This window comes from Lampris incognitus, chromosome 6 (assembly GCF_029633865.1).
Source record: "Lampris incognitus isolate fLamInc1 chromosome 6, fLamInc1.hap2, whole genome shotgun sequence".
Classification (NCBI taxonomy): domain Eukaryota; kingdom Metazoa; phylum Chordata; class Actinopteri; order Lampriformes; family Lampridae; genus Lampris; species Lampris incognitus.
The window spans coordinates 36,344,727-36,371,744 of record NC_079216.1 but is presented as its reverse complement, the minus strand read 5'-3'; the positions used below and the strand labels follow the sequence as shown (position 1 = coordinate 36,371,744).

At 44.3% G+C, this 27,018-nt stretch overlaps 1 protein-coding gene across 8 annotated transcripts in view; it reads left to right on the top strand.

The window, feature by feature from the left end:
- The window catches only part of plekha7a (pleckstrin homology domain containing, family A member 7a), a 230,886-nt gene that overhangs the window by 171,519 nt on the left and 32,349 nt on the right, over nucleotides 1–27,018 (top strand). For 7 of the 8 annotated variants that reach the window (XR_008810349.1, XM_056281279.1, XM_056281277.1 and 4 more), the window contains 11 exons: nucleotides 3,354–3,535; nucleotides 7,776–8,336; nucleotides 10,266–10,848; nucleotides 12,174–12,257; nucleotides 15,090–15,143; nucleotides 19,531–19,596; nucleotides 20,965–21,045; nucleotides 21,402–21,551; nucleotides 21,735–21,836; nucleotides 24,506–24,617; nucleotides 26,713–26,843. Coding sequence is in view for 7 of the 8 variants with exons in the window: in XM_056281279.1 (XP_056137254.1) it covers nucleotides 3,354–3,535; nucleotides 7,776–8,336; nucleotides 10,266–10,848; nucleotides 12,174–12,257; nucleotides 15,090–15,143; nucleotides 19,531–19,596; nucleotides 20,965–21,045; nucleotides 21,402–21,551; nucleotides 21,735–21,836; nucleotides 24,506–24,617; nucleotides 26,713–26,843 (2,106 nt within the window). In the remaining variant the exon portion in view is untranslated. The remainder of the gene's footprint in view (nucleotides 1–3,353; nucleotides 3,536–7,775; nucleotides 8,337–10,265; nucleotides 10,849–12,173; nucleotides 12,258–15,089; nucleotides 15,144–19,530; nucleotides 19,597–20,964; nucleotides 21,046–21,401; nucleotides 21,552–21,734; nucleotides 21,837–24,505; nucleotides 24,618–26,712; nucleotides 26,844–27,018) is intronic. The other variant, XM_056281276.1, reaches the window with a different exon arrangement.

The window sequence follows — 27,018 nt, the reverse complement described above, 5'->3', positions numbered from 1 at the left end:
GGATTGGAAAACAGGATAAAGAAAGACAGCAATAGAAAGGATAAGAGGATGTAGGGGGCTAGAGAGGAAGGCCACAGTTTGGGAGGAAAATGATGAGGGGAAAGAGACTTTTCATATTCTTTAGATGAGACGCCCCACATGCAAACAGATGTAAAAAGAAAAGATCAAAAATAAATTTGGGCTGGGTATGGAACAAAAGTGTGGGGGGGGGTGACTGTCACACACATAGACACATAGGGATGTACCCACTCAGCATTGCTGCTGAACAGGAAGGGCCTCAGCCATGCCTTTTTATTTTAGACTACTATCAATGTGAGTGTATATATGAAGTGAGCGTGTGTCTGTACATATATGTATACGTATGTGTGTAGTATCCGAGTGTGTATGGGCACATGTGCATTGTTCGGATGTAGCTTAAATTGGAATAAGGGGTGGAGATTTGACTTAAAAATGTAGGGGCTCTTTGGTTGTGTGTTGCATGTGTGTGTGTGTGTGTGTGTGTGTGTGTGTCTTGCATGTCTCACTGTCTGGCTATCTGTGTGTATGCAGCACATGCATGATCATATCTTTCCACGTGCTCAGACATCTGACAAGCTGTATGGTTCTGTCTCTCGTCAAGCACCATAGTTAGAAGAGCCAGTCTGTCACAGTGCTGATAGTGACTGAGCAGTCATGTTTTGACAGCTTCTTCCAGGGGATGCGATCGATGTCCTTTTTCAATGTGATTTTAATTATTCTTGGACACATAATTTACATTCATTTATAATATCAGCGGGACACAACTGGTTTCTTCCTGCTTGTTTTATGTTTCTGATAGCTTCTCTGTGGTCGACTGTGGTGGGCTGACTTAGCCCTTTGGCAGAATCTCCAAGACGGATTCTAAAACACTGGTCTTGCAGCTGCAAACTGTGCAGTTGCAATTATTTAGGTCTCTTATGGTGTGATGTATTTCCCTGCAAATTTTCACATAAAGGGGAAAAAGTGCAGCTCACACATGCCTTCTCAGAGGGACCCACTGATCTCACAGAACCAGTTGGGAATCGTTGCAGGCCAGCAGCAGTGTGCCTATCCGGACACCACAGGAATATATATTTGATTTAACTGTCAAATAGACTAAAAACACAGGGCAGATTTCATCTCTCACCAGCTTGCAAATGCTGTCCACTGGCTTAGATTTTGCCAGTAAGTCTTCACTGAAGCCAAAAAGGTGTCTAGCTATTTAAGCCAGACAGCCAAACTGACTGGCAGCACAGTTTGGAAGCTGAAGTCCTCAAAGGACCGGGGTGCTCAAATCAAAAACTTGTAGGGTTCACACTCACAACATAATGAAATAGAAGAGGGAATGTCCACAATTAGAAAATATATTTCTAAATAATATCTTTTATGTGCCAGCAGCTGACCTTCATCAGTATTCCCACAGGGAAAATGACCCTCCAAGCTGGGCTGTAGAGGGAGGTGGGGCTGTGTGTGTGTGTGTGTGTGTGTGTGTGTGTGTGTGTGGTGTGTGTGTGTGTGTGCATGTGGGAGCTATTTTTGTATAAGATATGTTAACATGTGTCTGTCTGTTTCTGTTTTACGGTGTGTGTTTGTGTATATGCGTGAGGTTATTTATGTGCATGTTACGGCAGTAACAGGATCTGTGTGTGTGTGTGTGTGTGTGTGTGTGTGTGTGTGTGTGTGTGTGTGTGTGTGTGGGGGGGGGGGGTGGGGGGTATTTATTCAGGTCTTGTCCTGTTTTGCCAGTTTTATTCAAAAGGCATTCATTCGTTTTACTTAAAACGTGCACACAGTTGTGTGGACCAGATGGGCATGGGTGTTCTGTTTTATGAGCACTCTTTAAAGGTTGTCCGGCCCAAATTTATGGCTGAATTGTTGCGAAACCTCACCCATGATGAAATGAGAGGAAAATCATGATGTAGCCCTTGCAATAAATGCCACCACAATGCTTCTGGCATTTTGTTACTCTGCATCTATTATTTGGTGAGAATGGAAGCAGTAGGGTTTTAGTCTCTTATCATATTCATATAGCTGATGTTGAGCAGGCTTTCTCACTTTTCTTCCAGTCCTAACTACCAAAACATAAGAACAAAAACGGGATGGGGAGAAATAGGCTATATTTAAAGGCACATTTTGCAAACATAAAAACCACCTTCACGGCATGGTAATTCTTAGACCACCCACTATCAAGGTTGTGTCACAGAACCGGTTTGCTAATATTAATGTCACAATCAGATCAGCTTATTGGGTAATGACAAGCAATATTACAGTCCAACGGATCAACACATTATCTCCCAGACAATCATCAGTTGATAAGACAAGAGGGGGAGATGATAATTGATACAGTGTAGATGCAGTTACCATTTTTAGCGCACTCAATCATCAGCTGACTATAAATGAGACGAGAGAGATGAAATAAACTTACCGAATGATTCTCTACACGAATAAGATTTGGCATGGGGTGTACGGATGTCTCTCTGTGTCTTTTTCTGGCTTGATGTGGCTCTGTGAATATCTAATACCTAAGCTTCTGTCCAGTATAATAATTCTCAATACAAAGGAGAAAAGGCCACTGTGATATTTTTCACGCTGTCTTTCAGTTGTGGCTGATGTGAAAAGTGTGAGGATGTGCTTTTCATTGTCAGATTTGACAGCTGAACTGTAGATCTCCTGGTTAATGGCCTTTTTTGGGCCTTATCCATCTCGGATGGAAATCTTCCTGTCACAAGCCAGCCGCTCAGTTTCCTTTTTCATTTTCATCAAAATGTTCAACATTTTATATTGTCTTTGCAATATCCGAGCTGATTTTTCTTTTAAATTCTCTTTCAGATCACGGCACTAAATATCGCAAAGCATAAGAGTGTAAAATAAAGTCAGAGTAAAAATGGAAGGCAATCTATTATTTTTACTGCGGTTTTTTTCTTTTCGTTATTTGTTATTTAATAATCTCTGGATCAGGAAAAGAACAGGTTCGTACTTGCCTGTGTGCCAAGTTGGATTAAGGGTGGGACATTCTTTTCACCGTCACGCATGTATTTTTACTGGTCCATAGCACTGTTCAAACTGTCCCCTCATTGGTCAGAGTTGTGGCTTTGTTGGTCTTCATCGGCTGGCATTTTTGTCTCTGTATTTCTATTGGCTGGTTTCCTTTATTGACACATTCTGTGCTGGTTGATGTTTACATGTCTCTTGTCTTTTTTATCTAGTTGGACAGCATGATATCTCTGTTTCTACTGGTCAAAGCTAAAGTCCACCCTTCTTGCTGATGGGCCGGCCATCTCTTAAAACTGTTTCTCGTTTGTTTGTCCGACTCTGCGGCCATGGCACTGATCCGCCTCCCATCTCTCTCCCCATAGGCAAGCCATACGGGCATGCGCTCGTACATTTACAAACAGAGCTCTGTGATTGGCTCACAGGCAGAGCACGGTGGCATGCGGACCTACTACTTTAGCGCCGACACCCAGGAGGACATGAGCAGCTGGCTGAGGGCCATGAACCAGGCTGCACTGATGCAGAACCACACAGATACACTCATCAGGTAACCCTTAACCCCACACATGAAGACACACTTTCTTTCTCTCACAGTTTCTGAACTATATATATATATATACATATATAGTGTTTTTTCCGAAACCATCAAAAGTGTTGAGTGCTCGACTATATACAGTGCTGCTTGAAAGTTTGTGAACCCTCCAGACAGGGTCACTGTTTTTGTAAAAAACATCTTTTGGAGATGGTCTTATAGCCCTCCCCAGACTGATGGGCTGTCACTACCCTCTTCTTCATGTCCTCGGATATCTCCTTTGCTCTCGGCATTGTTGATTTGTATGGGACCACAGTGGTTTGGTTGGTTTCCTCTCTCTTTTAATTAGTGCAGGCCAAACCCTTTCCCAAGGATGTCTCATTTCATTGGTCTGCTTAAATTATTAATTAAGCACCCAGATGTGTTTCACCTAAGTCTGTTACCTGCTTGACTTAACCAATGCAGCTGGGGATTCACTTACTTTTGCACATACCCTAATTCCATGTTTCATGTAGTTTTTGGGCTACTAAAACAAGTCCCACTAAACAAGTAGATGCAATTGATAAACATATATCTGACATTTCATATATAAAAACTGGTGATGATAAAATAAGAAAATCATGGTAAAACAACAGAAACATCTAAACTGCTCAAGGGGTTCACATACTTTCAAGCAGCACTGTATATATATATATATATATATATATGTGTGTGTGTGTGTGTGTGTGTGTGTGTGTGTGTGTGTGTGTGTGTGTGTGTGTGTGTGTGTGTGTGTATATATACACGTCCATTATCCAAGTCTCTTATCCGAATTCGGGTCATGGGGATGCTGGAGGCTATCCCAGTAGTCATTGGGCGGCAGGCGGTGAGACACCCTGGACAGGCTGCCAATCCATCACAGGGGCTGACACACACACACACACACACACACACACACACACATTCACACCTCAGGACAATTTAGTACGACTGATTCACCTGACCTGCATGTCTTTGGACTGTGGGAGGAAACTGGAGCACCCGGAGGAAACCCACTTAGACACAGGGACAACATGCACACGCCACACAGAGGACGATCTGGGATGAACCCCAAGGTTGGGCTACCCCGGCGTTCGAATCCAGGACCTTCTTGCTGTGAGGCAGCTGCGCTAACTACTGTGCCACCGTTCCTCCCTCCCTCCCTCCCTCCCTCCCTCTCTCTCTCCCTCTCTCTCTCTCTCTCTCTCTCTCTCTCTCTCTCTCTCGCTCTCTCTCTCTCTCTCTCTCTCTCTCTCGCTCTCTCTCTCTCTATGTCTCACCAGGTGTGTGAGTAGACAGGCATGTATACACTTAGTAATAACCACAAATGCACACACACACTTTGAACTACCTTGTCCACTTTGGCCGCTACAATGCACATATGCTATAGACATGCATGCTCATGTACTTGTGAAAGTGGTGAAAGTGTACGCTATTAATAGACACGCTTGAATGGTGAATTTGGTTGGCTCCACTTAAGATGCGGGCCGTGAAACTTTGGACTGAAATTCTGTTGAGGCCAGTAAGCTTGTCGTGCTCTCTGCTGACAGATGGAAATTCCTTGTGTCATTCTCAACCGTCTTGTTGATTGACACTGCAGCAGCCAATGCTGCCAAGTCTCTAGGGTGCACTGTGAGCATTTATCGGCATATGTGTGTGTGTATGTGTGTGAGTGTATGCGCGCACATGCATGCGTGTCCGTGCATGCACATGTGTATGTGTGTTTGATGGCAAAAGAGGGAAAGAGAGGCATGGATTGAAATGGATTGATTCAAGTTTGTGATGACTTGTATCAGATTCTGGCTTCCTGACTATCACAGATCTTTAGTATGTTCAAATTGCATTTTCTGGTGTCTTTCTGTTAAGGCGCCCAAGTCTCTCTTTGTTTGTATATCACTGCACATGAGACCAGCTTCTGGGAGACAAATTAAAAATTGAACAATTGTGCCTAAACATCTGACCAAGCAGTACACAAGCCTTACAGCTCCACACCAGACCATCCTTATATATTTTCCTTATATATATATTTTTTTATTTTTCTCCCCAATTGCACCTGGCCAACCACCCCACTCTCCGAGCCCTCCCAGTCGCTCCTCCACCCTCCTCTGCCAATCTAGGGAAGGCTGCAGACTACCACATGCCTCCTCTGATACATGTGGAGTCTCCAGCCGCTTTTTTTCAGCTGACGGGGAGGAGTTTCACCAGGGGGACATAGCACATGGGAGAATCATGCTATTCCCCCAGTCCCCCCTGAGCACGCGCCCCGACTGACCAGAGGACGTGCTAGAGCAGTGACTAGGACACATACCCCCATTACCCACATCTGGCCTCCCACTCACATACACAGCCAACTGTGTCTGGAGGGATGCCTGACCAAGTCAGAGGCAACACAGGGACTCGAACAAGCAATCCCGTGTTGGTAGGCAACGGAACAGACTGCTACGCTACCCGGATGCCCCGACCATCCTTATATTACAGAATATTTGTGCATTGAGCTAGCTGCCTCACCCCAGCACATTTTGATGTTGTGAAAGAGTAGCTTTTGAAACAGCAACCCCTGGATCCATCTATTATTCATATGTTTGTTGAGAGACATGGTAGCCTCAGACAGATCAAACATATACCATCTTTTGCTGACAGCCTGTAGAATTTTTTGTTATTTTGGGAGGGAAAACTTTGTGAGTCAAAGCTATTGTCAAGTTGATGAGTAGAGGCAAACTAAGCTGAGTAGAGGCTCTGATCAGAATTTTTTTGTACCTCCACCAAATATATATTTTTAAAGACAATAAATCAATAGTAGCCTTAGATATTTTGCAGACAATTTGTCTGTGCAAATTTAATTATGTTTGAGCTGAAAAATGAAAGAATCTGACCGATAGTGGACTCATTTTTTATTTTTAAACATGTCTTTGCACCTTACAATTCTGTTTGGATATAGATTGATAAATCTAAAGCCTCTCCAACAGCAAGCCCTATGTAGCGCCTCCTCGTGGCGACACACGGTAACTGGGTACACCTTGGACCCTGGCTTAACTACAAGGGACTCGGAGGAGGTCTGGCCCCTAGACGTGCGGTACGCAGGCCCACCGGTGTGTGGATATTCCCTGATGCCCACGAACCAGCTCCCAGCTATGGGTTGAATAGTGCTACTGCCTGGTGGACACCTCAGGAGAGGAATAGGCTACGGGAGTAAACTCCTACAGAAAATCTATGTCCACAGTGCTGTTGTTTTTTGTTTTTCTTGCCCTTTTGTGTGTGTTTAAGTCGGAGAGTACTGCTGGCGTCGTGTATGGCTGCCGCTTCTCCCTCTCGTAGCCCCTTTCCCTTCCCATCCAACCCCTCTATGTCTGTGCTATGCTTTATTGTTGTCTTGTTTCATCGCCGTTTATTGTAAAGTGACTTTGAGTGTTAAAAAAGCGCTATATAAGTTTAATTTATTAATTTATTAAATGGATAGAAAACAGATTATGCAATGAAATGTAGGAATTAATGTGATGTCCACTTCGAACTGGAAAATGAATACAGGAAACACATTACCAATTGGTGCATATGATGTAACAACTCCACTGCTGTTTCATGAGCAGTTGGACTTCTGGCAGAATATACTGGTTTGACTATTTAGAGCAATTCTTCTTCTACTACTTGGTGGTATGAAGCATCCCTACCCTCTAGGCTCACTGATTTAATTCATTCTTGTTAAATAAACTTTAAAGTTTAAAGAAGCCCTGTATTTTTCAGTGAAATTCAAAGCTTGTTGCCCAAATTCCTCCTGTCTTTGGGGATTTTATCAATGAGCTTCACATCTGGCCGTGGTGAGAGCTATGCTTACAATTTGCTGCTAAATTTCAAACGATCGTCTGTTGAGTGTGTCTGGCTGAACCCGATTTTCTGTCCTGTGAGTGAAGGACGCATCTTAGAGATTTAATTTAAAGCAAGGGCCATCCTGTTCAAATTCAGATTAACACAACAGATATCAAATATGTCATGATCACTGGAATGGTGAAATGAAAGGAATGATGAAATAAAGTGGAATTGTTGATTTTCAAGTGAGAATGGCTCAATCCATTTGAAAGTGATGTGGTATGAAAAGCTATTCCCTGTCAGGATAACTGATGATATTAGTTACATCCTGGCTCTGTAAGGGATGTTGTGAGAAAGAGAGCAGGGAAGAAAAGAAAAGATAAAAATAAGCCAGCATTCATCTGGTCCTTCTCATATTCTTCCCCTTCTCCCAAAGATCAACCGACAAGCTGGAGAAATTGAAGTCAGACACGTTGGAACAACAGGCCGCCCCCCAAACCAATCACGTTAACCACCGCAAGACCAAGATCCCAGACACAGAAAACGCCGGATCCTTTGTGCACGAAGTCCTCCTGGAGCCCATCCACCGTGACACTGTGGAGAGCTGCAGCTATACTAAAGACGCTCACGCCAACACTGTATTCGACTTCCCCGTCGGAGGTCCTGCCATGGAGATGGACACTCACGCCTCTCTCCCCGCCAACCCAATGGCCTCGGCCCTCCCATCTATGGAGCCCGTGTCAGCATCTGCTCCTGTCTCCAGGGTGCCATCCCGTGCGCCATCGCGAGCTGCCTCAACACTGCCCCCCGGTGCATGCACAAGGAATGGCTTGGTCTCGACACCAAGCCCCATCCTGGAGCCCAATGGCATTGGGGCGGGGACGTACCAGCGGAGCCCCTCGCTGCCCTCTGAGGACATGCATAGGCAGGTGCAGAGGAGGAGTGCCCTGGAGCAGGTGGAGAGCTGGGTAAAAGTGCAGAGGGCAGAGTACAAAGGGTGGGTCACTTAATCCCTTTTAAAATGCTACAGTACACATGAACGGAAATACTTGGAAAAGCCTTGAGATCGTAATACACACATTGTGGATTTAGGTATCCACTGTACAATAATTTTATGTCTGTATTTTTAATGAAAGAACTTTTTTTTTTTTAAAAGTGGAGTTGCTCTCAGTGTTTTACATGCTCAGTTTGAGGTGCCATATAATTGATTATTCTGGTGAGATTGTATAAACTGCAACAGTTGCTCTCAATCCTGTCCACAGGTAACACCAGTGCTGCTGGTTTTCTATTCTATCAAGTCAAGTCAAGCTTATTTATCTAGCACATTTAAAAAGAACGAATGGTGACCAAAGTGCCGTATGATGTCAAATTTAGAAATATGGACAAAATACTGCACAGTGTCAATAGATAAGATAATAGATAAAGTCTAAAATGGTGCAGAACGAGGATAAGACTATGCATGACAAAGAGAACCTCAGGTAGATTCGAAGGCAAGTGTGTATAATTGGGCTTGTAAACTGGATTTGAAAGTGTCACGCGAGGGCAGACCTAATAGAGAGAGGCAGTTTGTTCCACAGTCTCAGGGCAGCAAAGGCAAAAGCATAATTCTTTCTTCAACTTGAGCCAAGACCGAGGAACACATAAAAGTGTTTGACTGGAGGAGAAGGTCAGAAGTGACCCAGGGGTGGGATGGTAGCAAAGGAGGTTGGCAAGGTAGGGAGGGGCCAGCCCATGCAGTGCTTTAAAACCCAATGATAAGACCTTAAAATCAATTCTAAAACCAACTGGGAGCCCGTGAAGACAGACCAACACAGGAGTGATGTGGTCACTCTCCCTGTTGCCACTCAGAAGTCTGGCAGCAGCATTTTGGGCAAGCTGAGGGCGGGAGAAGGATGAGTGATTGACATCTGTATATAGGGAGTTACTGTAGTCTGTATGGGAACAGATGAAGGCATGTATGCCCCCCCCCCTCCAGTTGAGGAATGAGAGAAAGGGCTTCATCTTAATTCTAAGCTGGAAGAAAGTAGATTTTATTTTTTTGTGTGAGTCCCACCAAGATGCTACCAGGTTTCCTGGCATGATCTCTGACATATAGGGAGTGAACTTAGGCTGTGGGAGATAGTAGTTATTTACAAGTAGGTTGTCAGGTAGTTAATTACATTTATCTGTTATTTCAAGTATAAAACGTCCCTGTTCAGATTACTGGAATACCTGGAACAACAGGTGAATGTAATTAACTACCTGGCAGAATAGAAACCAGCAGTATTGGTGGTACCCGAGGACTAGATTGAGAACAACTGGTCTACAACATTTACAGGTCGAGTGAATGGTTCCCTCTAGTGGTCTAAGGGGAACCTGGGGGAAGAGGATAACTCGTTACTCAGAACAATACTTCTGAACTCCCATAACGCCACTGGAAAGAAATGTTGATCTTATTATGTTGAATTTAATTATAAACTTTATTAAATAGCTGACCATTTGAACTCAACTTTATAATGGTTATGCAGAGGGCTTTGGAGCACTCTGAATGAGTGAGTGAATGAATTAATGTACAATATGATTAATATTGAAAAAAATGCACTTAAGAATAAAGAAGTAAATACTTTATTGGTTTTAAAGACCCAGTGTATAGGAACATTTTAAAGAAATAGTCCACCATACACATCTACGTATCCTGATTTGGGGGTGCCCTGGTGGCTCACCTGGTGGAGCACGTACCACATAAGGATGAGTCCTTACCACAGTGGCCTGGGTTCGAATCCGGCTCAGGCCCTTTGCTGCATGTCATCCCCTGATGTCGGTATAAACTGTTAAAATAGTTATCAAAATATGAAAGTTGTGTGAAGCCTTCCAGTGTGCAGTAGATTACTTCAGTCATTGCATGGTGTATATATTCCTTATCTCTCCTGTTGGTCCTGTTTCTCAGCCCTCCATCCAGAGAAAACACCCTCCCTCGCCGCACTCCCCCTAGCCAGCCCAAGTTTTCCTCTATGGAGGCCTACCAGACCCTGCCAAAACCCCAACACTACAGCCCCTCCCCTGCGCCATCTGCAGCCCGCCTCGGGGAGTACAAGTACGCCCAGGATCGCCTCAGCCACTTCCGCCTCACGCCGGAGCAGAGCGGCCAGGGGCTCAACACAGTGTGGCAGCTGTACGAGTGGCAGCAGAGGCATCAATTCCGCCACGGCAGCCCCACCGCACCGCTCTACGTCCCAGCCCCGGAGTACCCCTTTGGCCCGCACCCCCCTTCCACTGTGCCCCCTTCCTCCAGCTCCCCATCAGTCTCCAGGCCAGGCCCAGACAGGCCCCCCCGCTGTGTGTCGGTGCCGCCCTCATCCGCAGACATCCCGCCTCCAGGGCCCCCGCCAGGAACTAGCCGGGCCATATCACCGATGCGGAGGCCACACACACCTGCTGAACGGGTGACGGTCAGGCCCATGGCGGAGAGGTCAATGGTAGATGTCCCCTTTGCTGCGTCACCCCGCCGGGTTAAGTCTCAGATGCTCAAGGTAAAGAACGGTTCCATCAAAATATTATCGCAATCTACGGCACTCATGATATAAGTCATTTTTAACAATAATTCATTTTGCTGGTTGTAATTTTTTTGCTGTATGGACATTATATGAGCACTTTTGATGTTTTGTTGGGCTCTCCTGTCCAGAATGACTTGGTGTCACATTAAATTCCTGCATCTTAAGCAGCCAAGAGGAGGGAGTGTTGGGACAGAGTCGCAGCACCATGACAATAGATCAAACACTGGACTGGTCATGCATAATAGAGAAAAGGCAGGGTAAAGAAAAGAGTGCTTTTCAAAGACAGGAGCATTATCAACCTTGGGTCCAGCAAAGGAGGAAAGATTTATGAGAAGGTTGCTGCATACGTAGTTTCGTAACGCTTCCTTGATATCCACAATTCCTGTCGTTGGGAAGTGAAACCTTAGGGCCTATTTGGGTTTATGCCCTTGGTGTATTCAAAAACAACTCTTGTGGATCACTTGGGTTGTGCTCGCCTCTGGAACTAATTCACCCCTTGCCTGTTATTTGTGTTTCTTCAAGACATTGAACATTGCACTTTCTTCCTTTCAAGAGCCTGAACATCAAATACAATAGTTCCTCAACCAGAAAAAAGTGGCAGTAATCCTGACAGCACTGGGGTGGATGTTGGCACTTTGCTCTAGTGAACAGAATGATTGTTTCAGTGCCTTGGGTTACAAATGCAGCCACAGCCTTCAGGAAACCAGTCTGTTAAACGAGCATAACTACATTGGCAATCACATTGAAAAATATAATGATGACAAGGTTTGAAGTTGCAGTGATTTCTTTGAACCCCAATAGGGATTAATTCGAATCTGTGCCATGACAAGGATTGTATTCGTTTATTGTAGTATTATTTACTGATTGACGGTAAAAAAATTTCCATGTGTATTTGTGTATGTTTGTTTGTGCATGTACAGAATGAATTGCATGCTGTTTTTTAATCTGAATTGTGCAAACGAATGATCAACTGTGGTGCATAGTGACAGCTTCTATTAAATAGTTTTTCTCTAAGGAAATTGCTAAAATGTAATGTGTTTAGCAAGATGCTAAATTATTAGTGTTTAGCATTTGCTCAATTTGAACAGCTCTCTCTATGGGCCAGGGAGGCTGTATAGTTCAAGCCTCTTGCGAGTGTGATATTAATATAGTTCATAGTGTGATGTATATCAGACCTGTCAAGAATAATGAATATCTATTTTTAACCAGCCTTAAATCATATTGGGTATCTGGAATCGTTTCAATATTAGTCGTTTTAATCACATTTCTAAATAAATTATTTAAATTGTTTTTTTACACAGACAGCTACAATTGAGAGGCGGTCCATGCCTCCCACTGGCTACATCACACACACAGTTAGTGCCCCCAGCCTTCATGGCAAAACGGTAAGCATGCCCACTTAAAAACACACCCTTTGGCTTAAAATAATTCTAACCTACTGCCAACACGATTCTGCTTTGATGGCTTTTTTTTTTAAAAGCATGTGTGAATTGCCTTCTGTCCTTTTTTCCATTAACTCCTTTTTTGGAATCTGAAACAGAAAGTTGTGCTGTAGTTTGGAAGCAATTTTGCCACTTGTGTGGGAGTAATACGTCCTTTCCTCTTTCCTTTTCTCTGAGCCCCGCTAATGAGTCTCTCAAAGTATTGGTGGTACTCGTTCACATTGCTGACAACTCAACAAAGCTGCAGCCTCAAGTTCATTCATGTTCTACAACCAGGACAATGTCAGTCAATGTTGAAAGCAGTCACCTTGGAAAGTCAACTGCAGCGGAATTTCTGGGCAACATCTCCCATCAGCAGCCAAACATGTATTGGTGTTTTAGTCAGAAATTAGTTGGTTCATATCAGCAGTTGGGTAGTTGCAGGGTGATGTGGTTGCTGGTGGTGTCAACACAGGGTTTCCTTATGTGAAATGTGAGAAGTTTCACTGAAAGTCACAGTGGTTATTGGTACTGATGTGATCAATTTCCCAACGTGCCACACAGCCCGAGGAGCTCACCTTGCTGCTCATTCAGCTGCGTCGGCACCAGGCCAAGATGGCCTCTGCACGTCAACACACGCTAGCCCAGCTGCAGCAACTCAACAGCCCTAAAAATCCCTACCACCACCACGACCTGCTCAGCGCCATGTCTACCACCAGGCCCTTCCTCAACTCCGCCTCTACTACTATGTCCCACCAGGGACATGTGGGCCTGACAGCCCCGCTAGGGTCTTGCGTCACCCAGGTGGGGGCCCCCTGCAGCATGCCTGTCTCAGTCGCCCTTTAAGTTGGTAGAGGTTGCCTCTAAATCAGCGATCGACAGTCACAATACACTGTAGAGAGATCACGTGATTTACTATCTGATTGTAGAATTGGAAACCATTGCAGCTGAGCAGTTGAATTCCTTTGTTGACCTTTTGGATGAGTGGAAGCCATGATGTTCTTAAATTGCTGTGTGAAATGTTTTTTGACCCCACCCATCCAAAAGATTTCTCTGATTTTTGGGATAAAAAAACGGGATTATTTTTTCCGCAGATTAGCAATTCAAAAAATTCTATCCAACACCAAAGAAATGTCTTAAAGTTTGGTTTCCTCAGAAGTAGTAGAATTCTATATCTATTCTTTAAAGTAAGAACTGCTGAAACATGCTAATGTGACCCCTTATGTTTGACTTAGTTAATCAACTTATCAGGATGTGTCAGTTTTACATGTAAAACATAGTTTAATTCGGGTGTCTGGGTAGTTTAGCGGTCTGTTCCGTTGCCTGCCAACACGGGGACGCTGCACTAGCGTCTCCTCCGGTCGGTCGGGCTGCCTGTTCGGAGGGGAGAGCGAACTGGGGGGAATAGTGTGATCTTCCCATGCGCTATGTCCCCCTGGGGAAACTCCTCACTGTCAGGTGAAAAGAAGCGTCTGGCGACTCTACATGTATTGGAGGAGGTTGGAGGGTGGAGCAGCGACCGGGACGACTCGAAAGAGTGGGGTGATAGAACGGGTACAATTGGGGAGAACAAGGGGGGAAAAAATCAGAAGAAAAAAAATAGTTTAATTTAGACTATCCCTCCTGACAAGTAGATGCCTCACAACAACTGCTTTTAAATCCCAACATATCCAGTGTGGCAGCTCGGTGGCCAGCCACCCATAGAGGACTGAGTAGAAACAACCCTCAGTCATGAATATCTGGAACGATGTGAATGTAAAGTACAGCTGTCCTTTTGTATGTACATCTTCAGCAAAAACCCTTCTTCAGGATGATAAAAGGGTAGGAATTTACAAAAACAAAATCTCTGAAGGGCTGCAACAGAAACTGTGACATACCTGAATCAGAATCGACTTTATTGGCCAAGTGTGCTTATACATACGAGGAATTTGACTCCGGTTTACAGAAGCTTCTGCTCACAGTATATTAGTGACAACCTCTACCAAAAGGTCCTGCGCTTAAGTGATCCATCAGCTTACCCTCCGTGTCATATTCTTCGCTCATCAGCTTCGATGTCCTGCTTCTGGCAGTGCTACCCGAACCAGGTTGTGCTTTTACCTGGCTAGCATCTGCGAAGGCATCCCATGCTCTGGCTAACTGTCTGGCTCTAGGTGTGTTGTCTTAATTTCATTAACTGGTCCATTCGATATCTTTATCTCTCACTCTGCCCGACATTTGAAGCGTGATTTTCATTGAATGTTGCAGTCTATACTGGAAACTGAGATGTCTGTCCTAAAAAAAAAATGAGACCAAGCAGTGCTATTTGCAAATCAAATTAGAGAAATGAATGCATTTTAATCGATGTGTATGGCTGTGCGCGCGCGCGTGTTGCGCATGTTAGCACATGCACATCTTATTGTGATCGAAGGTGTAAGCATGGAACCCCGTTCATGTGCTGCCAACAGGTTCACAAGTCTTAAATTCGTAATGACCCCTGTGCAATGAATATTCAGTGAAGTAGACTTCTTTATGCTTGACTGATTTAGGTTGAGTGTTCACAACAATGGCGGGCCAAGTGTTTGCAAGTTTTCATTCCAACCAAATGCTCCACTAGCTAATTTTAAGGAGGGTTATTTAGCTGGATAAGATGGCGTAGTTTTTGGTTGGATTTGAAAATCTGCATACACGTGGACCCTGGTGGCATATAGCACAGGAAGCACTTGTTTAGGTTACTCAGCTATTGAACATTTATCCTTTTTTTTTTTTTTTTTTTACAAATCAAAAATGCACTCTTTTCTCTGCTTTCATCCCTGATAGGTTGATGACACCTACATGCAGTTGAAGAAAGATTTGGAATATCTGGACCTGAAGGTGGGACATGGAAACGGAGGGAATATTTTTCTTGCCTTTTCCTTGTGCCTTTGACTTCTTTCCTCTTTCAGTTGCATGTTCTAATCTTCTGTGTTTGACTCGACACAAGTCTCAAGTCCAAGGTCCTCTACTAATACACTTGCTATTTGCTGAAAATAACTTATACATTTCTGTCCTGTTGTTGAATGGTTATACCAGACCAGAGGATTTTTAGGTGTGACACAGTTACTAGTGATGAGGGGCAGGCATATGTATAAGCAACAATGATATTTATATATAATTTTTTTTCAAACAAATAGCAGTAGACTGTTTACTGACAACTCTTAAGCTGGTAACTCTTGCATGGTTTTTAAAGGCAGCCATCATACAACTCACAAAAAGCAGCCACCATTTTGTGATGACAGCTCTGTGTCTCTGGTTTTGACTCCCAGATCAGAGCTCTAGAGCCCCTGATCCTTGCAGTTCACAATTTACTACTGCACTGCACTGCTGGGCCTCTCAGGCCCCTGATGAACGTAAGCTCTCTGTGGGTGTGTGGGTGTGTGCATGGGTGTAGGTGGGTGTGTGCGTTGTGTATACATTACCTAGAAAACGTATTCTCCCTCCAAAACTTTTTTTCATATTTTATTGTTTTACAACAATGATGTAGAGTAGACTTAATTTGGCTCCCTGCTGCTGATGAGCAAATACAGATTTTTTTTCTCCTCCTTTTTCTCTGTAATTGTACTTGGCCAATTACCCCACTCTTCTGAGCCGTCCCGGTCATTGCACCACCCCCTCTGCTGAGCCGGGGAGGGCTGCAGACTACCACATGCCTCCTCTGATACATGTGGAGTCGCCAGTCGCTTCTTTTCACCCGACAGTGAGGAGTTTCACCAGAGGGACGTAGCACATGGGAGAATCATGCTATTCCCCCCAGTTCCCCCTCCTCCCCGAAGTGGTGCCCCTACTGACCAGAGGAGGTGCTAGTGCAGCAACTAGGACACATACCCACATCCAGCTTCCCACCTGCAGACACGACCAATTGTGTCTGTAGGGACGCCCGACCAAGCCAGAGGTAACATGGGACTTGAACTGGCGAGCTCCATGTTGGTAGGCAACGGAATAGACCACTACACTACCCGGACGCCCCCAAACACAGATTTCTATAAATTGATAATGATAATAACAATAACAATATAACTTTGATTCCACAGCAATTTTCAAAAGCAAGGTTACAACATGCAAAGTCACAAATACAAAATTAAAACAGGAGAAAGAGCAAATTAACAAACAAACACAAAAACTCATATAAGATTCTACCTGTAGTGTTTTCTTTGAATGTGGTGGCGCTTTGATTAATCTCAATCCAATGCAGGGACCCGACCACTTAGAGCCGAGCACTGTGATCACGCCCCCTCTTTCCAAAGTTACAGTTATTTCAACTTTATCTGATGCACAGAGCTCATCAGTGTTACTTTTGATTCCACTAACCAATAGAAATGAAAGAGGAGCGGGACCACAGAGGAAGAAAGGGGAGTAAATCTGCTCCGTCAAAGCAGAGAGGAGGAACTAAAATGAACAAAAGTGAATCAGTATTGTTGATAACAGAAAAACCCTTTTTATTCCACATATCATCACAATTTATCATCAGAATATGAGTTAAAGAGAAGGCAGGAGGAAAATGTCTTCCGTAGCGACAACCATCGAGCATCAACACCTTTCTTTGACACACCGCCATCATCCACAAGCTCACCTCCTCTACTTGGTAACACGGTTTTCGTTCTCTGTGTGTTCAGTAGGCATGAGGCTCATAAGGGCATTTAACTACAGAGTTGAAAGCTATCTCATAGGGCGGCACGCTGGCCCAGTGGTTAGCACTGTTGCTTCTCAGCAAGAAGGTCCTGGGTTCGAACCTCAGGCCGTCCCAGATTCTTTCTGTGTGGAGTTTGCATGTTCTCCCCATGTCTGAGTGGGTTTCCTCTGGGTGCTCCGGTTTCCTCCCACCATCAAAAAGACATGCATGTTAGGGCTAATACTTCTGTCTGTGCCCCTGAGCAAGGCAATGGAAAGAAGAACTGGAGTTGGTCCCCGGGTGCTGCAGCTGCCCACTGTTCCTATACAATAGGATGGGTTAGATGCAGAGAATTAATTCATAGTAATCGAACAACTGCACAATGACAAAAATATAAATAAAGTGTCTATATACCAGGAGGAGAAATGGTATGATCCAACTTAGCAGGAATTTAAGCTTTCCGTGCTTTCATTTTCAAGCCTTGCTGAACATATTTTAATTTTATGACTCTGCTATCAGTTTGTTGTTTCTTTGACCCCATCCACCAACGCATCCATGTCCATGAGTTGTTTTGTATCTAAACAAATTCAAATATAAAGCCAAAAATAATGTATTACGTAAGTATATTAGTTAATTTTTAGCAGACACACCACATTTGAGTTAATATTTGGTAGACAGACCTTTGACTGCAGTTACAGTCTTGGTGTCCTCTGGGATTGCACTTTTACATGCTGCAATTTTTTGGCTTATCTGCAAAATTGTACATTTGCTCATGCTCAGTAAAGTTTGATTCAAAGTTCTGCCGAAAAAAAGAGAAAGGCAAAAAAACATACACACTTGGACTTACAGGACACTGATGCTTTTGAATCCTTTTCCAAACTGCAGCAGGTTTTCCTCAAGGATTTCCTTGTAATTTGCTGCATTCATTTTATGCTCTTATCTTCACAAGTGTCCCTTGCACTACCGTGAAGAATCGTCCCCACAGCAAGATGCTGCAACCGCTATGCTTCACTTTAGGGATGCTATGTTCGTAGTCAAACGCTCTTTTTAGTATAAAAGCCAAAAAAAAAAAAGCTAAATTTTGGTGTGCTCAGACCATAGACCCTTCTTCCACTTGGTCTCAACTGAGAATTCAAAGAGGTTTTAAAACAAAGTTAGATTTTTTTTAGAAATTTGTTTTCTGTTGACATTTAAAGCTTTTTTCTGTTGATCAGTTGGAATAAACACACTGCGATTCTGTATTGTAAAAAAATAAATTGTGAAAAAGTCCAAGTGGGGTGAATACTCTAAATAGCCATTGTAAGTATGTATGTGTGTGTGTGTGTGTGTGTGTGTGTGCGTGCGTGCGTGCGTGTGCACGCATGCGCACTTGTTCAGCTATATTTGTGAGGACCGATTTGAATTCCTAACAATCACGGACTTTTTTTGCTGGTCCTCACTTATTCAAGGGTCTATTATAGGGTTAAGGCTGGATTTAGGATTAGTTTAAAGTAAGAGTTAAGGTGGTTAAGGTTAGGTATGTAGTTCTGATGGTTAAGATTGGGGTTATGGAATGAATCTAGTCATCATGGGTCCTCAAATTTATAGGAAAACTTGTGTGTGTGTGTGTGTGTGCGTGCGTGTGCGTGTGCGTGTGTGTGTGTGTGCGTGCTAAGATGTTTAGAGTATCACGCATCCATGCCTGTGTAGAAGGACCATCCCATTGCTTATAGTTGCCATTTCCTTGGCTTTCCTGGCATTTGAATTACCGATCCGCTTGTGACCTTTGACCCCTCCCTTCCTCGTTCCTCGTGTCCCGCTTGTGACAGTGATGCTGTTGAGTAGTGGGCATGGGATGGCTCGGCAGTGCATGTGCTTTGGCACGGTGGTTGAAACTCCAGCTGCTTTCAACCAGCTGTCTCTGAAACGATGCACCTCCTTTAAAATACCACAGAGCTGTACTTTGACATGCTGTTTATTTGTCTCCCGAAGAGCACATGTGCTCCTAGAAGGAAACATATGGGGACACATGATAGGAATTTACTGGTTAAAAGTATTGACGTCCTTACCTCGAAATCCTAACTGGCACATGTGCTCCTTTGCTTTTCTAAGCAGCATGTGTTTGTTTGTTTGTTGGTTGTTTGTTTGTTTGTTTTTTTAGTGTTGGAGCATGTGCTATTCAAGTGATAGCACTGTAGAAGCCTGTAGAACCCGCAGTCAGACACACCAGCGGCACCTGAACTTCATTTAGGATAATTTAGCTCAGTTTCAATTCTTAAAGGTGTGATCCTCCCCCCCAATTTCCAATACTGGGGTCTCTCTCTAGGGAAGGGAGATTTTTTACATATGCTGTCTGAGGGATTTTGTGGAATTTGTGCAGTTCGGGGCTTCTCAGTGTCCATACCTCTGGGGTTTACACAACAGCCGCTGCTTTCATGTGCCAAAAGTCAAGTCACACTGTCATGTTCTCAAGGCAACAGGAATGTGTCAATCCACCTCAGCCCTGTATTAGTTAGTATTTGGTCTTTGTGTGTCTGTATCATTTTGTATTTTCAGTACCACTTTACAGTGAAGTGTGCTCACTGATGATACCACATGACCGGCATCTAAACATGTGTCTGATTCCATCTCTAGGTGGTGGGAAGTCAGACCGTAAAAGAGTCAGGGAAACCCGTCAAGATTGCAGAAAGTGATGTGGACGTAAGTACAAGATAGAGTGATGTACCAGAATGCTTCAAACACGGGCGTCCTGATGGTGTGACGGTCTATTCTGTTGCCTATCAACACAGGGATCGCCGGTTCGAATCCTTGTGTTACCTCTGGCTTGGTCAGGCATCCCAACAGACACAACTGGCCGTGTCTGTGGGTGGGAAGCCGAACGTGGGTATGTGTCCTGGTCGCTGCACTAGTGTCTCCTCTGGTTGGTTGGGGCGCCTGTTTGGGAGGGAGGGGCAACTGGGGGGGAATAGTGTCCCCATGGCGAAATGCCTCACTGTCAGGGGAAAAGAAGCGGCTGGCGACTCCACATGTATTGGAGGAGGCATGTGGTAGTCTGCAGCCCTCCCCGGATCAACAGAGGGGGTGGAGCAGCGACCGGGGTAATTGGCTGGATACAATTAGGAAGAAAAAGGGGGGTAGAATTAAAAAAAATAATGCTTCAAATACATCCTCAGTTCTCTGCAATCTTTCCTTGTGTTTTACTGTTGTCAGATACAACGTGAAAATCCAGTTTTCTACCAGAAGAGCTGCACCAAATCATTTTCTGTAGCTTTTCAAATAGTGCTTATTTCTCTTGTGGCAGCATGTCTTACTGTACACTTTGTGCTCAACTGCATTTAAACAATTTATGAGCGTTGTCTCTGATAAATATTTGATGTGATTGAACAGCGACATTACTACCGAGACAACAACATGATAAATAATTGATTTGCCAGAATGGCAAATGTAGTTTTAAGATCATGTTTTATTGTGTGGGTGGGGATGGCATGGTAAGTAGCTAAACACTTTGTTTGCATCAAGCTATTCATTCAGTCTTATCACACTCCTGAAATGACTTTTATTTTATTTTATTTTTTTCATGAGAAATTTAATTGATTCAACCTTTGCCACGGTGTCTGCTGTGTTTAATCTGGGATTAATTAACGCGGCTCGGAGCTGCCCTGACACTGACAAAAAGAGGCGTGTTTGTTGCATCTGTTTTGCATAATGGCCTCACTCACAATAATTATCCATTAATGAGACGGGTGAGTGTAGGAACAGATGCCACTGTGTTACATGAACAGAAAATGCACACACACACACACACACACACACACACACACACACACACACACACACACACACGTTCCTTCCATATAGTCTCATAAAGAAGGGCAGGGTTAGAGATGAATTAGCAACCTTCGCATCAAAGGAAAACATGCACACACACACACACACACACACACACCGTTGAGCATTGGAGTTCATAATAATGACCCATGCAAAAAAAAATAACCATGAAAGCCTTCTGCTCAAACAGTGTGTTCTGCCAGATTAGTGGTATACCGAGGTCTGTGTCTCCCCCTGCAGGTGAAGCTGAGTCGGCTGTGTGAGCAGGATAAGACCCTGAAAGAACTAGAGGCCAGGATCTGTTCACTGAAAGACGACAAGGTACATCCCATTAATCTGCTGCTCTCTAAAAAACAGTCAAATTCTACCAACCAGTCCAAAGTAACCCATTGACTCAGCTGTGGAAGAGCACTGAAAAATAATTATTATTACACCGTAAGGCTACTTTTAAGTAGAGCCCAGTAGCCTCACTGTGTAATAGTTCTTATTTTCTCAATGTACAAGTACTACTTTTACCTTTAAACTACATTTAAAATGTATTTTACCCATGGGTAAAGTGCATATGCTTCCACTGCAACAAGCCAGTTTGTTACAGGGGGTCATTAAAGTCCCCTTTCACGTCATCTATTGACCTCTTGCTGTGTTACATTTGACCTGTGAATTCTGACCTCCATCAGGACAAGCTGGAGATGGTGCTGGATGTGTCCCACCAGCAGATGGAGCAGTACCAGGAGCAGCCGGCTCATATGCATAAGATCGCCTACCAGCAGAGGTTGCTACAGGAGGACCTAGTAACCATCAGAGCCCAGATCTCTCGCGTCTCCACGGTATGCCTGAACGTCTCTATACAAGTGTGTGTGTGTGTGTGTACGTGCGCACATATGTGTGGACTTGTGAAGATGCATGAGTGTGCAATGTGTGTCTACATGCATCTCTGCAGTCACATGTATTACTTGCATGTGTGTGTGTGTGTGTGTGTGTGTGTGTGTGTGTGTGTGTGTGTGGTGCAGGAGATGGCACGAGCTTGGGAGGAGTATATCAGTTTGGAGAGCTCCGTGGAACAGTTGAGGGCGGTGCTGCAGGCCCATATGAACAACAGTGCCACCCCTCAGGTAAGATTAACCATGGGCTTTTTTTCACACAGCCTAGTTTGTGAGGTGGTTCTTTCGAAACAGCGTCATTCATTCTTTTCCTCCTCTAAGCTGACAGTTAATGAGAATCATCAGATAATAATTGTGTTATACTATTATAAGAAGCTGTAGGAACTCCTACCGCTTCACCACCTTACCCATCTTCCTTCATCCCTGACATTCAATGAAAATCAGGAATCAGGCAAACTTTATTTTTTATTTCATTTCATGTACTTCCATACATGAAATGAAACGAAATATCATTTGCCCCAGCCCACAGGAATGCAACACAAAGACAAAAACACATATCCAAACTTAACACATATATCTAAACTAACACATATATCCACACTGAAAAAAAAAAAATCACTGTCCAAAGGAACGAACGCCAGCCAAGATGACTGTCGGAACTGCCGGTCTTCATGGGCTAGCAGTTAGCTTAGCCTGCCCCACATCCGCATCCTGTCAGACCGCCTTTGGGTGCAGCTCCAGGCAGGGGCCATGGTCCTTGGGCCCACCGGTCACAGCAAGTCAAGTCAAGTTTATTTATATAGCACATTTAAAACAACCACAGTTGAACAAAAGTTCTGCACAAGCTTAAAATACAATATAAAATAAGTGACACACACAGCAGACCAGGCTCCCCCGGCTGATCCAACGCCAGCTCCCTCACCCAGACACCCTTGACACACCTCCTTGCACTCCACATGACGATACCAAAAACGCCACAGTCAACCCCAGGAGAGGCCGCCGCCAGACTGCCCTCGGTTTTATTGGAATTGCTGGTCTGCATGGGCTAGCAGTTAGCATAGCCTGCCCCACTTCCGTGTCCTGTCAGACCGCCCTTGGTGTTACCTCCTTGGTCACAGCTCCAGGCAAGGCTGTGGTCCCTGGGCCCACAGGACGCAGCAGACCGAGCTCTCCCAGCCATTCCAGCTTCAGCTCTCCCAGCCGTTATACGAAGACACAAACTTGAGACGCAGACATAGACAAAGACACTGCATGGACGGTACTGGATGAGGTCACCACAAACGTGAATTCATGCCGCCATCTTCCCATGCCGGAAATGGGGGGGGGGGTGAAACCATAGCTGTACTCCAGGTTACAGGAGTATTCTGTTACTGGGACAGTTTGACCCTGGCTCCTTGCCAACTTTACACTTGCTGCACTACAGTAGCTTATAATATTGTTAGTCCAGAAATTTAAGCTAATTCTCTTGTTCCAGAAGTCTTCCTGAATAAGAATCAGTGAAATACTTTACATTTGAATGGAACTCACGATTAAGCTTCTTACCTTTAATGTTCATTTTCAAGTGTAACTGCATACAATTTGTCCATCTATATTGCTTAACAAAGTTTATGACTTATTACTTGGAGTAGGGGGACAGAAACCCAACCAGAACTGAGCATGTGACAATCTGTAGCAAATGACTGGTATACCTTAGGGCAAAAGATATGAATATCACATCAATAAACAGCAAATTTCTCATTTTTCTAAAAACAGCAAGTTTATTGCTTGTTATGAGTGCCAGTAACACAAATTGTTGAATAAAACAAATAAACCATTCTGATCCAAAAAGAACAAATGTTTAAAAGATCATTTATCAGGTGTCCGGGTAGCACAGCGGTCTATTCCGTTGCCTACCAACACTGGGATCCTGGTTCAAATCCCCGTGTTACCTCTGGCTTGGTCGGGCCTCCCTACAGACACAATTGGTCATGTCTGCGGGTGGGAAGCCGGATGTGGGTATGTGTCCTGATCGCTGCACTAGCGACTCCTCTGGTCGGTTGGGATGCCTCTTAAGGAGAATTGGGGGGGAATAGTGTGATCCTCCCACGTGCTACACCCCCCTTGCAAAACTCCTCACTGTCAGGTGAAAAGAAGCGACTGGCGACTAACTCCACATGTATCAGAAGAGTCATCTGGATCAGTAGAGGGGGTGGAGCAGCGACCGGGACAGCTCGAAGAGTGGGGTAATTCGACAGGTCCAGTCGTGGAGAAAAAAAGGGGGGGGGTCATTTATTTCCCTGAATAGTGAATGATGGAGTAACAGAATAATGATGGGTAGCTCAGTAGGTGAGAACACCGGCTTTCCTGCTGGAGATCTGGAGATCCAGTGAGATTCTGTGGCTTAGAGTCCAAACGCTATATAAGCCAACCACTTCTCAGGTGTATGTTGCTTTGGATAAAAGCATCTGCTAAGTGAAACTGGAAATTGTGATTATAATTTGTAATACATTTTATTGATTAAATTTGATTCCTCTGCCAACTAACATATTAAATAGCAGCTAGACAAAGTGTTTGCAAAGAAATGGTGCATTAATATTTGAATGTTGGACACACAGTGTATATTTAACAGCATCTCTGAACAGGAAACAGCCATACAGAGAACCGTAACTTTCTTTTTTTTTTTTACTTTCCACTCAAAACTACCAAGATATAGTATATATACCAAAGAAATATGACAGGTACAGCACGATATGTGCTGATGTCTTTGAATTGTTATGGAACACGTGTGTGTGCTCTATCTTATAAGAGAGGAGGGTCAAGTGTGTGTGTGTGTGTGTGTGTGTGTGTGTGTGTATGCATGCGTGTGTGTGTATGCATGCGTGTGTGTGCATGCGTGCGTGCATCTCTGACTTGCCTTCCAGCAGGAGAAGACAGAAATGAAGCGTGAGCTGTGGAGGATTGAGGATGTGATGGCTGGACTGAGCACCAGTAAAGCCAACTACAAGATCACTATTGACTCAGTCCAAAACCCAGGTAAGAAGACCACAGTAGGGGCATCCGGGTAGCGTAGTGATCTATTCCGTTGCCTACCAACACAGGGATTGCTAGTTTGAATCCCTGTGTTACCTCTGGCTTGGTCGGGCGTCCCTACAGACACAATTGGCTGTGTCTGCGGGTGGGAAGCCGGATGTGGGTGTGTGTCCTGGTCGCTGTACTAGCGCCTCCTCTGGTCAGTCAGGGCACCTGTTTTTTTTTGGGGGGGGGGACTGGGGGGGAATAGCGTGATCCTCCCACGCACAATGTCCCCCTGGCTAAACTCCTCACTGTCAGGTGAAAAGAAGTGGCTGGTGAATCCACATGTATGAGAGGAAGCATGTGGTAGTCTGCAACCCTTCCCAGATCGGCAGAGGGGGCAGAGCAGCAACCGGAACGGCTCAGAAGAGTGGGGTAATTGGCCAAGTACAATTCAGAGAAAAAGGGGGAAAATAATACGGATTGAACGATATTTGCCTGTTTCATCAGGATCATAATAAACAGTCATAGAGAGATTATAATTACAAACGCCTTTGCTTGTCTATACCTGCCATATCATACAGGTAGTCCCCGGGTTACGAACACCCGACTTACGAACCAACCTCCGTAAAGCCTATTATCTTAAAATTCAAGTTACACACAATGCTTCCTACTAACGAACGGACAGACTACTTTGCGTGACGCTCAAAACACTGCGCGTTTTAGGTGGTTCGTCAGCCTGAGGGAGAACAACGCCATGCTGTTGTTGCCATTTTGTCGGATCGAAACGTTGTTGTGTGCATTTTGTTTTGACTTGAATTTCATGTGTGTTTACCCTCATAATCATGGCTTCACAGTGTAAATCTGAAGCAAGTGATGGTGATGCATCAAAGAAAAGGAAAACGACCACAGTTGAAATAAAAGTGCAAATAATAAAGCGTTCAGCCAACGAACATTGGAGAAGTGTTAGGCTACAGTCGATCAACGATCGGGACAATTATAAAGGACAAGGGAGAGTAATGGAGTATGTAAAAGGCTCTGTCCCAATGAAACGACAATTATCACTAAGCAATGCAGTGGTGTAATTATCGTAATGGAAAGGCAATTGGTTATTTGGTTAGAGGATCAAAAGCAGCATTATATTCTTCCTGGACTCCTGGTGTGGTGGTCTATTCCATTGCCTACAAACACGGGGATATCATCGGTTCAAATCCCCGTGTTACCTCCGGCTTGGTCGTGCGTCCCTACAGACACAATTGGCCTTGTCTGCGGGTAGGAAGCTGGATGTGGATGTGGGTCCTGGTCACTGCACTAGTGCCTCCTCTGGTTGGTTGGGGCATCTGTTCCGGGGGGAGGGGGACTGGGGGGAATAGCGTGATCCTCCCATGTGCTATGCCCCCTGGCTAAACTCCTCACTGTCAGGTGAATAGAAGCGGCTGGTGACTCCACGTGTATCAGAGGAGGCATGTGGTAGTCTGCAGCCCTCCCCGGATCGGCAGACGGGGTGGAGCAGAGACCAGAACAGCTCAGAAGAGTGGGGTAACTGGGCGGGTAAAACTGGGGAGAAAAAAAAGGGGGGGAGTTAATTAAGGCTCCTTCTGGTATGCAAGACATCAATTGGAATTAGTGTATGTGTTAACCTTTAATTATCTTTTCTTCTCTATCTAAACAGTTTAAGAAATGTTTTTTTCATGTTTTTAATACCTATAAACACATTCTCTCTCTCAATTATAAATACTGTACTGTAGTTACATTTATTATTATTACTGCATTATTATATTTATGATGTTTTAGGTGAAATATATACTAGATGCTAAGACAAACATTTGACTAATTGATGCTACATTTGAACTATACATAACTGTTCCGACTTGCATACAAATTCGACTTACGAACAGACTCAAAAATGGAATTCGTTCGTAATCCAGGGACTTCCTGTATTGCTTTTTTTTTTTAGTGTTTACATTTATTTCATCCCCATTATTCTCCTGCTACAACAATCCAATATACCCACAGAAATCATCACAGTTTCACTGCATGTGGACTGATCTAATTCTATGCAGCCAGTCTAAGTTTTGCTTAAAAGCTCTTCTGTGTTTGCATGCACCCCCAACAGAAAGGAAAATAGTGCCTTCGGTGTCAGACCCGACAGTGCCTCCCCAGAGCATAGAGGTCCAGCCTCCTCCTCGTTCCTCCAACCCCAGTCTCGCCTCCCACACCCTGCCTCACAGTGCCGTGCCAAAATGGGTGAGTGAGTGTCAACCGCCCGTAGACCTTTAACCCTCAGAGCCTGACAGACGCAATTTGCGTCCAAATTCACATCTCTTCTTCTCAGTTGAATTGCTTATGAAGTATTCATCGCAGCAAGGTGTAGCACATATCAGATGAAACGGCACAACTTGAGCTTTCCAACGATGCTAAA